General features: G+C 42.9%; 1 protein-coding gene across 1 annotated transcript in view; it reads right to left on the reverse strand.

Annotated features, from left to right (window-relative positions):
- Positions 1 to 4548: 4548 nt before the first annotated feature.
- LOC310773876 (piwi-like protein 1) overlaps positions 4549 to 16002 on the reverse strand; it is a gene marked incomplete at its 5' end in the record, with an annotated part of 53701 nt that continues 42247 nt past the window's right edge. The window contains 8 exons of the mRNA XM_083633869.1: positions 4549 to 5411; positions 5824 to 5971; positions 6069 to 6194; positions 8836 to 8989; positions 9075 to 9145; positions 9315 to 9418; positions 13467 to 13667; positions 14251 to 14323. Of these exons, the coding sequence (XP_083489995.1) occupies positions 5295 to 5411; positions 5824 to 5971; positions 6069 to 6194; positions 8836 to 8989; positions 9075 to 9145; positions 9315 to 9418; positions 13467 to 13667; positions 14251 to 14323 (994 nt within the window). The 3' untranslated portion in view covers positions 4549 to 5294. The remainder of the gene's footprint in view (positions 5412 to 5823; positions 5972 to 6068; positions 6195 to 8835; positions 8990 to 9074; positions 9146 to 9314; positions 9419 to 13466; positions 13668 to 14250; positions 14324 to 16002) is intronic.

Genomic DNA, 16002 nt, shown 5'->3' on the forward strand with positions numbered 1-16002 from the left:
ACCAGAGGAAAGAGTGAAAACTGCTGAGAAAACCACCCTTAAGAACTCTGACCTGGTGGCACAGATAGTTGGTTTGTTGCCCAGCACTATTGAGGCCTCAGTCACTTTGAGGTTGTGGGTTCGAATCTCAGTCAGTTTTGAGTGGCCGCTAGGGCGCAAAACATAGCGCAACCTTTGCAAAAGAGATCTAGACTCAGTCTGGGATCTGTCTATGACATGTCTGTAGCAGTACGGATTCCGGTAGTTTCTGTTGCTCTGGATCTCTTTGCAGTCTGTCCACAGTGTCCATTTCAGTACGTGGATCTGCCTGTAGAAGGCGCTGTGTCGCTCTGTGTATCTGCCAGTAGGAGGTGCTACGCTGCTTTGTCAGCTGGTGATGTTGAAGACAGGGCAGTGATGTAATGTCTCCTCCATCGGGAATCGAACCAACAGTCTGTCTGCCAGGTAGTGACAGAGACACAGCCACTCATGCTGCTGTCCCCTCTCTCTATCCTCACCTTTCCTGTTGGCCTACTGTCCTAAACTCAGCTCTCAGTCTTAATCCGTTGGTGGTTAGGTGGCGCTGTTGGCGCCGCTCACCAAACGTCTGGAAACCGAGACTATACTGTCCTATCTAAATAAAGGCAGAAATGCCCCCCCCCCCCCCCCCCCCCAAAAAAAAAATCACCTTAAAAAAAAGGTTTAAAGCTACAATAAAAAAACACCTACTGTGTAAAAAAAAACACCCCCGCTATAGACGGTTTTCACCAGAGCGCAACCCCACAGTACCCCCCAGCATTCGGCAAACTGCAGAAATATTCACTCGACATCGTTACTTTTGTTTTCGCTGCTCAGCTGTATAGACGGTTTTCACGGAATGGTCAGTCCTGCACTTAAATGTTTTTTTTTCTTTTATGTCCATAGCAAACACTGCAACAGGAAGTGAGCGGGGGTTCAATTTAGAATGTTTTTGTTGTCAAGTTAAAACCGTCTATAAAGGCAATCAATTATTATCATTAATATTATGTTTTCCTTTTTACAGCAGAGCCTGATCTAACAGACAGCTTTGTTATGGAAGGTATGTAGCCTACAAATTCCCAAATACAAATTCCCCTCCTTTTTTCCCCCATCGGAAATATCACATAATTGTGCAAATTACAAGTAAGTTTTCTCTCTGGGTGCCAGGGAAAGGCACTTTACTCTACTCTAATACACTGTAGTACTGACTGTCCCTTGGCTCCTCCCACAGATGAGATGCCCTACTTCCAGTGCTTCTTTGTGGATGAGGATGAGGCCCAGTTTCCATTCTACGCCTTCTCACCGCTGCAGATATGAGGTTACAGTCTGACACCGCTACAGATATGAGGTTTCAGTCTGGATCCAATCTGAGCTTTAGTGTTGAGTCAATTTAATGCATTGACAAGGCCAAGTCACACGTCCACTGCTGAAATGCAGCCCACCGCGCCCACCATTGCTCTTCAATGGAGAAGCCTGGGCGACCGAGGACGACGGGTGACTTTGTGTGATGGACAGTTATTTTCGTTCCAGCTTTGGTCGAGCTCTCGTAGCAGATACATGCAGCCAGTGTCATTCCTTTCCATTTGTTTATTTTTTGTTTGTTTGTGTCGAGTTGTTTTGAAAGTTTGATATATACAAAAAAGGCATATCAAATATTTTAAATGGAACAATTTAGATGAATCTTTTTGGCTGTGCTTACTCATTTGCACCCTGACAGGGACACATGCAAATATTTCTACATGTATACTTCATTTCATTTTCTTATAATCATGCAGTAAAAAGGATAACCTCCATACTATTGCACAATGTTACAAATTGTTTTAAAAGAGTAATGTTGAATGTGTTCAACAATAAACAGGGTACAAATAATGTCACAACCACTCCAAACTCGATGTTTACTTGAAAAGTGGTTTCAAGTGGCACATTTGTTATTAGGTGTACATGCATCAGTGTTATTGGCTTTCTTTTTGCATTGTAACTTCAATGGCATTATACGTTTTTAATGCCCTGCTTGCTGTGCTTTCAATGCTTTGATTACAATCAAGCATTTATATTGATAATGAATAATTCCATAATTGCTAATATTCTTTCATTTATTTCTATGCTTTTTGTTTCTCACATTTTCCTCATTTTCTCTCTTCATTAGTATTTGTAAAAAGCATGAAAGGACTCAAAGCCGTTAATGAAAGGGAAATGAAATTATCCTCTTTGTGTTAAAAAAAGGTTGTTCCTCTAATTAACACCAACTTTTTTCTTTTGTTTTGTATTTCTCATGTGTTGAAAGGAATGACCATGCACTGTCTATGAGAGCTCCCAAACAGAACCAAACCAACCCTGATCATCGCCACAGCACACCGCCTGACCACCTTAGACATGAGGTGTGGTGGCATGTGAAAGTCTTATGAAACGATAACATCCATCTACTGTATACCAACTCCTCATTCTTATATGGGTGCTAATAAGCACCGTGTTGCCTGACCTCTCAGAATGAGGTTTGAGATCACATTTACGTTTTCAGTGGGCAACATCAAATCAGATTAATCTTGTATTGTGAAGCACATTTTGGAAAAGCATTCTCCATCCAATCTTTGTATAATCAATTCCTTTACTGAAGGTCTGAATTTGATGCTACCGATTTTAGTCGAGATAAAGTCTTTTTTGTGTGTCTTGCACTGGATTGCAATACTGTAATCAATTATGTTTTACAAACTGAAAAATACTGTACAAATTAGGGCACATTTGATGAAATTTCTGTCAATCAAAAGGGATGTTTGCTGTGGCTAACGGCTGTTCCTTGATAGACCAAAAATGCTGTTGTCAACGAGTTTGGTCAACGGCTATTTGTCTGTGTGCACAACAAATTGAACACATTTTGGAATTGTTTTGAATGGGTTTTCACGAACAAGCATATGAAGTTAAGAAGCAGCTTGAAGTTAGGAAAACCTTTTCAGGTTAACTTTATACAATTCCTGTTGTAACGTAAGTATCACCCAGTATTTTCACATTAATATTAATTTAGTGTTAATACACATCTACAGTAATATCAAGATTCTAATTTATATTGCCTAATAGCTATGCTAATAAGAAAATTAATATAAATAGGAATTGTATATCTTGTACATGTAATGTACATAATATGGCTATGATTACAGACTGATTTTGAATAGCCAAATTATGTATTTGGAAACTGGAAGATGAAGCTATGTGGATAAGGATAGCAGCCAGCTCACTCCCAGGTTTATTTGACAACCTGACTATTGATGCTAATGTATGCTGAAGTGAAGTTTGAGTCTAGTGTTGAAACATGAATCTTTAATTATATTTGCACATTTAATCATGTATATAGTTGCAGAAGAGTTGACATGTTGGGGATTTGGTGTGGTGCTGCTTGTACCGGCTGCTGTCCATGTACGGCTCTTTACATTGTGCTCCATATGCTGGACACCGTAGAAGACAGCTTGTGGCATTGTGCATTAATGCTGAGTGGACTCAAACGTAAGTCCACTTATCTTTAGTCAACAATCTAACTTAATACTGTATGTATTGATTTTCAAATAAGACTGCTACTCACAGTGAACTCAGGCTCCAGTCATTGTATTTTGATAACTGGAGTTTCATTGATTGGTAACAGCCTTGTTCAAATTTTAGTGAGTGCTGTTCTCAGAGTGCCTTTGCATATTTCTGAGTTACTAGTTTTAAGTAAACAAGAAATGGTGTCGGCCATAACAAAGAAGACATTTTCAATTGATGGTGATGAAAAATTTAATATTTTGAGTTTTACTATACAAGGAATCAGCGTGACGTCACGACACCGCAAATCCTCCAGAAGCGCAGCAGTTAACTAGTAGTTGTGCCAAACAAAAGTTCATATCTCAAAAACTATACATGACATTGCTTATATTTTGACATTCTGAGTGAGAGCAGTAGCTCAAGAGGTTGATGTATAATATATGCATGTTGTGTTAAAGTTGTGTGAACTGTTGCGGTTTTTAAAATGTAAACATAGCCGGGGCAAGAGCGAAACATTTAAGGTTGGCTCCCTAGGGTCCCATTGTCGTTTTCCCCAGACACGGTTTGTTTACCAAAATGCTGCTCGGCTGATCCCTCATATTCTACATTTCAATCATGTTGACTGAATTGTGTCTCTGTCCAAGTAGTGAAACAACTCTTTGTTTGTTACTTAAATCCACTCTTGGAGTCACTGCCTTTTTTGTGGGGCAGGTATGCTGTACAAAAATGCCACTTGTATTTTCAGTGTGTAATTAAAATGTTTTACTTTCACTCTTGGCTCTTGAAATGCATTAAAACATCTCAGCATCTTTTTTGCATTGTAATGTTTAGTTCCTATAGTTGTCATACCAATCCCTGCTTGACATTAGAAATAATTTATGGGGATCACACTGGCTCATAAAACATGTGAGCAAATATCAATTACACAAAAGCCGAGGAGTTGTACAGAAGAGTACATTTATTTATAACCAACTTAAAAACAAAAAAATGCATATAAAAGGTAAAGTAAAGTCACAACGATTGTCACACACCTGAGTGTGCGAAATTTGTTCTCTGCATTTGACCCATCCCCCTGGGGGATACACACCACCAGGAAATTATTGGATTAGGGTAAAAGCACTGGCCTACCACCGCGGAGACCCGGGTTAAATTCCCTGCAGCGGTACTTCCGGCTTGGTCAGACATTCCTAAAGATACAATTTGCCGTGTCTGCAGATGAGAAGCTGGTGGGGGGGAGAGACCTGGTCGCTGTACTAGTGCCTCCTCTCGTCAGTCTGGGCGCCTGTTCTGGGGGAAGCAGGGCAAATGAGGGGAATAGAGTGATCCCCCCCACGCATTACGTCCTGCCGGTGAAAATCCTTGCCGTCAGGTGAAAAGCAGCAGCTGGTGACTGCATGTGTGTGTGCTCGTCTACAGCTCTCCCCAGATCGGCAGAGGGGGTGGAGCAACGATCAGGATGGCAGAGGGAATTGGCCAAGCACAATTTGGGAGAAAAACCGAGAAAACTTAGAGTGAACAGCTGGACAGATGCAGCATAGAGATATTTTACAAACCTTAAGTCTCTTCAAAAATGGACTTGTATAATTGTACACTTTTTATAGCAAATGTGCTATATTTTGACCTCTTGTAACAGTAACAGTTTTTACAACGCATAGCTTAACATATATATATAAACATAGGTCGTCACTCCAAATGCAAACAAATTAACACTGAACTTATTGTCTATCCTGAAGACAACTTTTTTTGTTTACAAGTAACCAACTCAACATGCATGTCAGCCTGGCCCCTCACAGGTAGAAGAGTAGGTCATCCAAGACCGTGTTGGGCTCTCTGTGGATGCTCTGACCCACAAGGAAGGCCAACTTGTGGGCATACTGGCAGGGTGCAGGCACTCGGATAATCCCCTGAAATATAAAGATGTAGAAAATAAAATTATGTTTGACCTGAGTTTCTGCAGTTTCAATGTCAAAATCACTCTTTAGTTTAGACCATTACATCTTGACTGGACTAGATTATTTTGGTTGTTTTCACTGTGTGCACACTGCTAAAATACCTTAATTGTGTGTGTGTGTGTGTGTGTGTGTGTGTGTGTGTGTGTGTGTGTGTGTGTGTGTGTGTGTGTGTGTGTGTGTGATAAATTCAATGACAGTGGCCTCCAACTTGTTTTTTGGTACACTTTGCAAATCGCAAACTGCAATTTCAATACTCAAGCCCTAGAAATGATGAAGAGGAACTTTACTATGTGACTTTATCAAGCCTAAATAGATTGATTTCAAATCAGAGAAGCTTTGCGGGAAAGTGAAAGCTGTAGGCTACCTGCCAGTTGAAGTACATGTGGCACATTTTGTAGGTCAGCCTCTGCATATGATCAGGCTTCAGTCCACTGGTGTCGTACACCACGTTGTAGTGGGTTGGGGAGACGCTTCCCATGCGAACAGCCTGGCTCACGATGTAGAAGTCATACCTGGGGATCAAAGGTTGCAGAGTAAAATATCACCTCTTTGGTACAGGACGAGACAAAAAACATTGTTGTGCGAGCCGCCCTGGAGTAATGAGCGTACCACTCTGGTCGGGTGACCTCCGTGTCGATGACGGTTCCTGGGGGAGGGTTGGACACCTTGCCATTGATGTGGGAAAAGAACCTGGAGCTGATGCGCTTCTTCACCACCACCACAGTCAACTTGGGCCTAAGATGAAAACAGAATGGGGTCCAAAATTCTGAGTCCACGACAAGGGAGCACCTTTTCCCCCATCATTCATCAAAAACAAAGACACACACACAGTTCAGATGCTCACATGTAGTGTTGTCACGGTTTTGGGTACTTGGGTACTTAGTCGGTACTACATTGCTACGGTACTGAACGGTACCTGTTTTTCATGGTACCGAGTTTACTATTTAGTTTGCCACCATGGCTTTAACTCCAGGCGACTGAGGCGAGTTTATTTGAGTGCTGGCAATGAACACCAAAACATGGACACAGCCGTCAGCTAATGTTAGCCTGTCTGCCTGAGCAACACACATACATACTGCGCATACAGCCCCGTGCACTTCCGGGACTACGGTGTCCCCGAACGTCCACACGTAATCGCGAACAGTCATTCACAGCTTGTTGACACGAGCAGTGCGCACAGTGCGGCGAAGAGAATGGCTAGTGGAAGTACAGCAGGAGCGGCTGCTCCGATTCCAACAACTCAACTTGTAGAGAAGAATGCAAAGAGTCGCATTTGGAAATGTTTCGTATTCAAGGCAAATGCAGATGGTGTTATCATCAGTCCCCAAAACCCCATCTGCAAAAAGTGTGAAAGGGGGTTCCAAACCAAACAGGGTAACACATCCCATCTCACCAAGCACCTGAAAGACAGGCACCCAGACCTGTTCAAAGAATTCAAGGTAGGTTAATTCTTTCAAACGGTGTAAAATAACACGTTTAACAACATATCAAACGGGCCTTATTCTGTCACATTAGTTTTTGAGATAGCTGGCAATGCATTGATTGTGTAACCAAAAAATGTTTTGCTAACGTTAACGTGTTTTGTAATGGAATCTTTATGGGACACGGCTAATACCTGGCACAGCGTTAGCTAGCATAGTGTAGCACGTGTGCAATGCAATGTTCAATCATTATGGGACACGGCTAATAGCCGAACTTAGCCATAGTTCCATAATGATTCCATTACAAACATTGCATTGCACACGTGCTACACTATGCTAGCTAACGCTGTGCCAGGTATTAGCCGTGTCCCATAAAGATTCCATTACAAAACACGTTAACGTTAGCCAAACGTTTTTTGGTTACACAATGCATTGCCAGCTATCTCAAAAACTAATGTGACAGGATAAGGTCCGTTTGATATGTTGTTAAACGTGTTATTTTACACCATTTGAAAGAATGAACCCACCTTGAATTCTTTGAACAGGTCTGGGTGCCTGTCTTTCAGGTGCTTGGCGAGATTGGATGTGTTACCCTTGCCATAAAAAGTTGAATGTAGGCTAAGTAAGCAGAAGCACAATATTGTTTTTATTTTAAATACTTGAGGGCTACATGCCACTGGTGTTGCACTGTCTGCACTCACTGCCATACAGAGTTGAATGTAAGAAGTAAGCAGAAGCACATTGTTTTGTTTTAAAGTTGAAGGCTACATGCCATTTGTTCATTGGAAATGGTTGCATACTTTAATAAAGGAGAATATGTTGAAGAAATATCAGTCTGTTTTTTTTTACCGTGGTACCGAAATTGGTACCGAGTACCGTGGAAATTCACTAGTACCGGTACCGACTACTGAATTATTGGTACCGTGACATCACTACTCACATGATGACATGCACACCCTATAGACTAGGGCTGCCCTCGACCAAAGATTATCCTGGTCGACCAGAAATCGACCACAGCTCAGACCAATCGATTGGTCTAAACGGGGTCTAAACAAAATAATAAAAATTGCAGTGTACTTTTGTTTTTATTTTTTGCAGTGTACTTTTTTTTCTTATTTTGTGCAGTGTACTGACTACTGAGTGCACTATACCCGATAGCTGATAATTATAAATTTGCAGCATTGTAACGTTACCGGAATGGACAGACTGATCAGCGTGCTGTGCAACACCTGGCCATATTCAGTTAATGGGAAACAGCTTTGAGTTGCCTGTGCGATGGTTATGGTTATGTAACGTTAGGACACGTGGCATGGTTAATTAGTTGGCAGAAAGGACAGCTAGACAGCTTTTGCGATTTGTTCTAGTAACATCTTATAAATCTGTCTAACATTACCGGAGTAGGAATCTATCTCTGTGGACATCCAATCTCTCCGACGACTGTAGTCTCAACTTATAAGGTGCGTACTGCGTAGTTAGCCGCAACTCATAAGGTGCGTACTGCGTAGTTAGCCGCAACTCATAAGGTGCGTACTGCGTAGTTAGCCGCTCGTTAACAGCCGATGGTGGCTGCGTACTGAACCGTGTCCATCGTTTGCGCTGATAGCTGAGCCATTTAATTGTTAATTCCATCACTCTGCTGGTTGCTCTCCTTTCAGTCTCTAGATAGTCTGCTAACTATGCCTAGACTGCCTCTAGCCTGGATCACTTCCTGTGTGCTTCTAGAAGAGGTTGCTTCCGCACCACGTTACTTCGTTCCGGATCGCTTTTCTTGTTATAAAATTGAATCTCTCCTATGAAATTATTAACACCAGCGATTGTTTGACCAACGTGAATGCACACCCTATAGACACACACACAGTTCAGATGCTCACATGATGACATGGATTCATTGGGTCACTGAAAGCACAACAGCAGCCCTTCTGTAGACTGCAGATGAAAAAGCTTGCAAAACTCACACATAGTCCTGACCCATGGACTTGATGGATTCCAAGATCTGGGGAACCTCGTAGCTGACCACACTCTGCAGCATGCCGTCTCCCACTCCGTCTCTGTACACGATGATGCGTGAAGGCAGGCAGTTGTTGAACTTCACATAGTCTTTCAGTGCGCCTGGAAAACAAATATCAACCAATATCAATCAGTTATGCCGAAGAGATAATATGAATACCTTGATAAGAAAAATAATAATACTTGCCAATTAAGGCCATCTTCAGTCCGTCCATGATTTCCTGCCCTCTGCTCTGCAGCACGCACCTTGAGAACCACCTTTTCAACAAGATTGACACATCACACAACTGCATGTTACAACCTTTACTAATGCATGAAATCCAAGAGCAGGGGCTCAGCTAAACGCCAATGAAGAGCATGAATGCAGATGTGGCAAGAAACCAGTTGAGATGTCAAGTGCCCCATTATTCAGATTGTTGACACCAACCTGGTCATGCCCTGGTTCAGACTGGCCACTAGAGCTCCAATGGACCTCTTTCCAGCAGCACTGTCATGGTAGCAGTCGATGCCCACAATCATCAGCTGCTTGAGCTGCACCAAAATGAGGAATGAATTAGCAGCATTGTCTCATTTGCCAGTTCAAACAACCAGCGTTCTTAAACATTTTCCATTTTAACTCATTCCTTTTCACAAAGGAAACGTCTTGCCCAGCTACGAATTTTGGTTGGTGTTCAATAAAGTCTGCTTTGCTGAGCCCAGTTCCTCCTAAGTAATACAAAAATAGAGTCCGCACACTGGCAGCTGCTCCCAAATATTTATTTGACCACAAAAATAATGTGACGTTTCGGGCAAAGCCCTTCCTCAGACAGTTCCTCCTAAACCACTTAATTCATCCAGTGTAATATGATGCAAGCAGATTAAAATTATTTTGCTAATCCACATAGTTAAATCCTGTAACAGGTGGCAGATTAATTTGTTAAATTTGGCTGTAGGCATCTTGGATAACTGCTCTCCAGTTCTGAAATAAGGAAACATTAACATTTCAATTTGTGCTAATCTGTCTAGAATTTGGATTGGTTAAATATTTTTATTAAAACTGTTCAAACAAAAAAAACATTTTTTAATTACGTAATGTAAGGCGTAAGGCGTGTAAGTGAGGCATCCTCTCAGCCTCTGGATTGCCTTTGCCCCGTGAGGGTCTGGTGAGACGAAGGAGGAGCACGGCCGGGAGTAACCCACAGAGCCTAGATCCTCCATGCACTAGGGGTGTCACGGTACATGTATTCGTCCCGTGAATTTACGGTATGACCCTCACGGTACCTCGTTTCACGGTACATGAAACGACACAACGAATACGTCAAATCCAGAAGCACCTAAACGCTGTTTGAACGGCATTGAATTGAATTGAATTAAACGCCACAGAAGACACACCAAAACAACACAAGGGCCATAGAAATCCGCGTTCACAGAATGGGACGTTTTGTGGCGATAAGCTGTTTTGCAAATTCTGTCAACATCAAGCCAACGAGGTAAGCTTGCCAATGTAACGTTACGTAGCCGCGACAAAGTCCTTTATAGTTGCGCGTTGCGGCTAAACGTTACATAACACTGACAAAGCTGTTAACTTGTAAACAAGCAACATACATCGCGTGGGATGAGTGATGCGGTCAAGCAGACATCTGCGGATGCAGACAGGCAAGCTGCGGTGAGGAAGAGGCGATGACTCCTTGTCATGTTCCAATAATCCATTAGATGACCGAACGTAATCATATTATGCTAAACAAAACTCACATCCAATAACGTTAAGGCGCTGACAGGGTTCTTTCCCGTACTTACTGGGAAAGTGAAACCCACCCCGTTGTCTGTCAGACAGTGGGGGTATCTTTCAACAGGGGTAAAGAAGTTTTTCTTCTTCTGCCGTTTTATTCTTCTTCTGAACATGTAGGTATTTTGACGTTGACTAAAGAAACACTGCCGCCTAGTGGCCGCTTTTAGATAGGATTCCAAATTAGTGCTTACATCAAACGAAAATGCTACATAAAACAAATACAACAGGGGGAGGGGTTGGTGGGAGTATTAGGCTACTCCACACATGCGCTCCGTTTACAAACTTGTGTACAATAAAGATTTAAAGTGGGGGGAAATGCCTTTGCCCTGTCAAACAGCTGGAATACAGACATCTGAGAGGGAGGCGCACCCCACACTTTGAAAATCACTGCTCTAGAGTAAAACCTTTTTGTGTGGATTGCCTAGATCTTATTAAATAGTGGACATTTATTCATTCCCACATATTAGACACTATTTCTGATGGTAAAAATAGCGTAAAAAGCAGAATTCAGACATATTCAAAGGGAAAAAAACAGAATTTGGGATTTGTTGCTTTTTTTCCCCATTTTCGTACCGTGCCGTATTCGTACCGAACCGTGACCCCAAAACCGAGGTACGTACCGAACCGTGACTTTTGTGTACCGTGACACCCCTACCATGCACCGAAGGGCCAATACTGCGGCGTAGCACTAGCTCTATTGCAGCGGATTGGGCGTTCTCGTTTACCCCTCCCGCGGGCAACGTTGCAGACAGAGTAGTAAGGCTGATCCGTGAGCGGCTTCTGGGACGCGAGTCGGGGTCTTAATTGGCCTCGGCTGGGTCTACTGGGCGAGGGTGTATGATGTTGACAGACCCGAAACACCTAACGACCCCAGATAACATCACTGATGACGCGTCCCAGCGCATGCGGCAGTAGTGTATTTGAGAATTTAGAATAAAAATAATAGATATTAACCCACTTAATTTGCCTCGTTTAGATCACTTCTTAACACATTCACTGCCAGCTGTTTTTTTTTTACTGTAGGTAGCTTCTGCCAAAGGTTTTTTTTGAGGATTCTGGCTCATCTTTCAAGACCCGAGGATTCTTTTCTGCTAAGATTTTGTGAACACAAAATATCTCAAAAGAACTAATAGAATGTGTGCTTTCTCTGTCTAAAAGAGTTAGTTTGTAGAGTTAGTAGTTATGTAGTCATTAGCACTTGAATTTAAGCTGAGATAAATAGCTTTTTGTGAAATTCGATAGAACAGTCACTTTAACCATTCATTTTTGGCATCAGTAAGACGTCAGACATCTAAACAATAGTTTTGAACAGTAATTTCCTCCATAACAGCAGGAAACCCCCCTCTCCTTCAAACTCCTCCCTCCGTGTGTGTTCTTCTTGGCTGCAGCGGGCGTGTCACAAGCTCGTTTCTGCTGCTGCTGCTGCTGCTCCTGTCTGCTGGCGGCCGCTGGGCAAGTCTGGATGGGCTCGCTCGTTTCTTGGGGTTTCGGTTGAGAGCTTTGATGAAGCTTTTGCGATTCTGGTCTTATTTATGCTGCGTGTTTCAAAGTGTGTTGCACCCATAATCTATTATGCAAATTTGCAATCCCCCACCGCCAGCAATCAGCGCGAAAGCGTTTTCGCCAATCCATTTTACAGTATGAGAATGGTTTCATCGCGCTTTCCCCTGCAGTTTTGGCTCGGCTTTTTCTAGTCTGGAGAGCACTGTCGCCACTTAGTGGGTCGGTGGAATGGGTTGTACACGTTCGGTGGCTCCCATATTTATATAGGAGACGTAAAAGGGTTAGATCCACGTCCCACCGTCAAATTTTTTTTTTTTTTTTTAAGACGAGATATCTCGTCAACGGCAGTCAACCGTTTTTTTTTTTTAAGACGAGATATCTCGTCCACGGCAGTGAACGTGTTAACTTTTTTCTGATTTTTCCAACAGGTCTTTTCTGCAACAAAATGCCTGAGGATGTAGGATGTGAATTAGCAAGCTAATTCAGTATCGCCACTTCTTAAAATGCATATTTACCAGCCGCAACTGGTATTGTTTTCACCTTGAGTCGTGTGTGCGTGCGTCATTGCAAAATGTATATCATTTACTTTTAACTTTACTTTAAGAAAAGTGCCATTATTTTTTGCTCCTACAAAACAAGCAGCATCTTCAAATGAACTAGAACAGGGGTGCCCAATACGTCGATCGCGATCGAAGGTAGTGTGGTAGATCGCATGGCATTGAGGGGGGATGTTTTTTTTTTTACTGTTTTTCCACTGTTTCCACTGTTTCCCCAGTTTCCACTGTTTTTCCACTGTTTTCCACTGTATACTCAGTGTATATATATATAAATAAATATGTTTGGTAGATCACTTTGACTTGGTCATTTTAAAAGTAGCTCCCAAGCTGAAAAAGTGTGGGCACCCCTGAACTAGAACAACCGCACTGCAGATATATGTCTCTGCCAACAAGTGAGCAGTCGACATCCATGTCTGTACAAACTTTGAAGTTTGAGCAAATGTGAAGAAATGTTGTCAAGGCGTTACTGAGATATCGCGTTAACAAGCTAGAAAATGGCATTCATGAGGTCACAGTGACCTTGACCTTTGACGACCAAAATGTAATCAGTTCATCCTCGAGTCCACGTGGACGTTTGAGCCAAATATGACGAAATTCTGTCAAGGCGTTCCTGAGATATCGCGTTAACGAACATCGGACGGACAGACAACATGAAACCATAATGCCTTCGGCTCGGCTATCGCCGGCGGAGGCAGCTGTAATTAAATCTTTCCTATTCACCAAGTGGAAACCTAGTGCAAAAGTGTCTTACAGGGATCTCCACGCTCCAGAGCTCTCCTCCCATCTTGCAGGCCATCTGGAGTGCAATTTTGGTAGCCACGGTCATGAGTGCCTGGGGCTTGCTGAGGGTGCGCGACAGCACACACTGGCTGGGAGTGGGGCAGTCCACGCAGAGGTACTTCTTAACGCTGTCGTACTTGTCCTTCCTGTTGCTGGGGAGGACCACCACCACCTAAAATAGAGCAACAACTCACATCTCAATGACTCCAAGAACCAGGGTGGGAATTTTGTCATTTTAAGAGCAAGGCCATCTGGCCTTCGGCATCACACATTTTTTAGGGCACAAGGCCACATGCAAGGGCACAAAGGCAATTGCTTCATTGACATCGTGAAGAGCGATTTCTTCTGAAATGTCTGTTAAAATGAGCCAATTACACCTCCTTTGCAGAGGGCAGGCTACATTAAGCTGAGACCACTGATGCTTTTAAAGCAACCGACAGTAGCAGGCTGGTAGCAGGGCACTACCAAGGTGGAATTAGGGATCTCAGGGCAACACAGGCCATGGCCCGATGGCCTCCGTGTAATTCCCACCCAGCTAAGAACACTGGATGCACCAGGCACTTGCAAGGAACAGCTAATGCAATAGCGACTCCACCAGCCTGTATTTATGCCAAAGCTATTTTCTATTGTACACTTACAGTGAAGTCTATCAAAAATAGAGGTTTAGATACAATTCAGTCATGTCAAAATGTTGATTAGGTGAAAGTGACTAGCTTGCCACACTGGTGCCATTATATCTTCAGTGACTGACTAACCATCTGTGTGCCTTGTCCGACGTTCTGCTGCAGGGCTCTAAGAAGAGACTCCTGACGATCCTCATACTCCACCCTGTATGAAAGTAAAACGTACAAAAGTGAAATATGATATATCCAGCCATGTTTTCAAACTTGAAATCATATGGGTGACAATCAGATGTTCAGAATGACATCAAATATTGTGATTTGGCAACGTCTTCAGATTTGTATACAGTACAGTATATTGATTCTTATATATACACACGACATTGCACAGCATTGCAAAATGTGAAAAATACCATTATTTCAACAAAATGCCATTCAAGAAAAAGCAGTAGTCATGGATAATTTAACTGACCTGTGAGAGAAATTAAAAATTCAAACTCCTTTAAAATGTCTTGCTTTTGTTGTTAAAAACATGCATCAGACTTTTTAAAGCTCACAAACCTGCAGACAGCCTGGTATCTTATGGCCATCCTCACTAAATCAATTGCTTTCCTGACCTTGAAAATACCCACTGAAAATACAAGGAAAGGTAGAAGCCGTGTCCACAGAAGGTTTTCTTGCTTTTTTCAGCTTTTCTTGAGCTGCCAATTCATTCTCTATGGTAAGGATGCCGAGTGCTCCGTGCGCCTCAAGCAGAACTAGAATGACCGCACCGCAGATATATGCCTCCGCCAACATGTGAGCAGTCGACACGCATGTCTGTCCAGACTTTGACATTTGAGCCAAATGTGAAGAAATTTCATCAAGGCGTTCCTGAGATATCACGTAAATGAGCATGAAACAAGCGGTCGTGATGTCACAGTAACCATGAAATTTGACCACCAAAATCTAATCAGTTCATCCTCGAGTCCAAGTGGATGTTTGAGGCAAATTAGAAGAAATTCCGTCAAGGTGTTCTTGAGATACAAGCTTGGAAATGGGGTTCGTGAGGTCAGTGACCTTGGACTTTGACCTTTAACTCATTGAGTGCCAGCCACTTTTGGAGAACGGACGCTCCCAGTGCCAGAGTTTCAGAGCGTTTTCAGTGATTTCTCGAGGCCCACAGAATATTGTGTGATATTACTATGTAAACACCGAACACACACAAAGAACGATGAGACTCTCTTCTATCATCTGCAAAAAAAAGTTTATTGATACCATTTTCCGTTCTTTAGTTATGAGCCGGAGAAGATAGGCTGTTTTGAGCAAAAAGACAGGTTTCAAATTATAAGCTGAGATATTCAGCCTTTTGTGAAATGAAGCATTTCAAGCACATTCACTGACTCTAGCTAATATTTTCTGATGTAGTGACGTGGTGTAGTTGTGTGGTGCCTGCGTGCCCCACCCCCCTCTCCCCCCCTCAGCTGCAAACTCCTCCCCACACTAACACACAGCCTACACGCACCCAGTCTATTTTCGGAGCGCTTCGTTTTTGTGCGCCGGGCGGCTCCCAGCGCGACAAGGAAATGCCAAACCGGACTGCAGGGAAAGGTTTGGCCCTTCGGCGTCGGGTGCTGCCTTTCTGGCGGCTAATCGTGTGAAGAAACTACTGTATATGCAGACAGACAGACAGAGGCAGAGGAGCTCAGTTGTGTGCGCGGATTGACTGCGGTTCGCAGACGTCAGCTGCAGACAGAGCAATCTATATGGCTCTGGCTGCAGCATGCATCGGTTTCTCTTTGATCATGGCTTTTTCCTCCTGTTTTCCGGACCTTTCTGTAATCTGGAGAGCACTGTCACCACCTAATGAGTCCGTAAAATAGGTTATACACCTTCAATAGCTCCCAT

The sequence above is a fragment of the Poromitra crassiceps genome, assembly GCF_964638095.1.
Source record: "Poromitra crassiceps genome assembly, chromosome: 3".
Taxonomy (NCBI): domain Eukaryota; kingdom Metazoa; phylum Chordata; class Actinopteri; order Beryciformes; family Melamphaidae; genus Poromitra; species Poromitra crassiceps.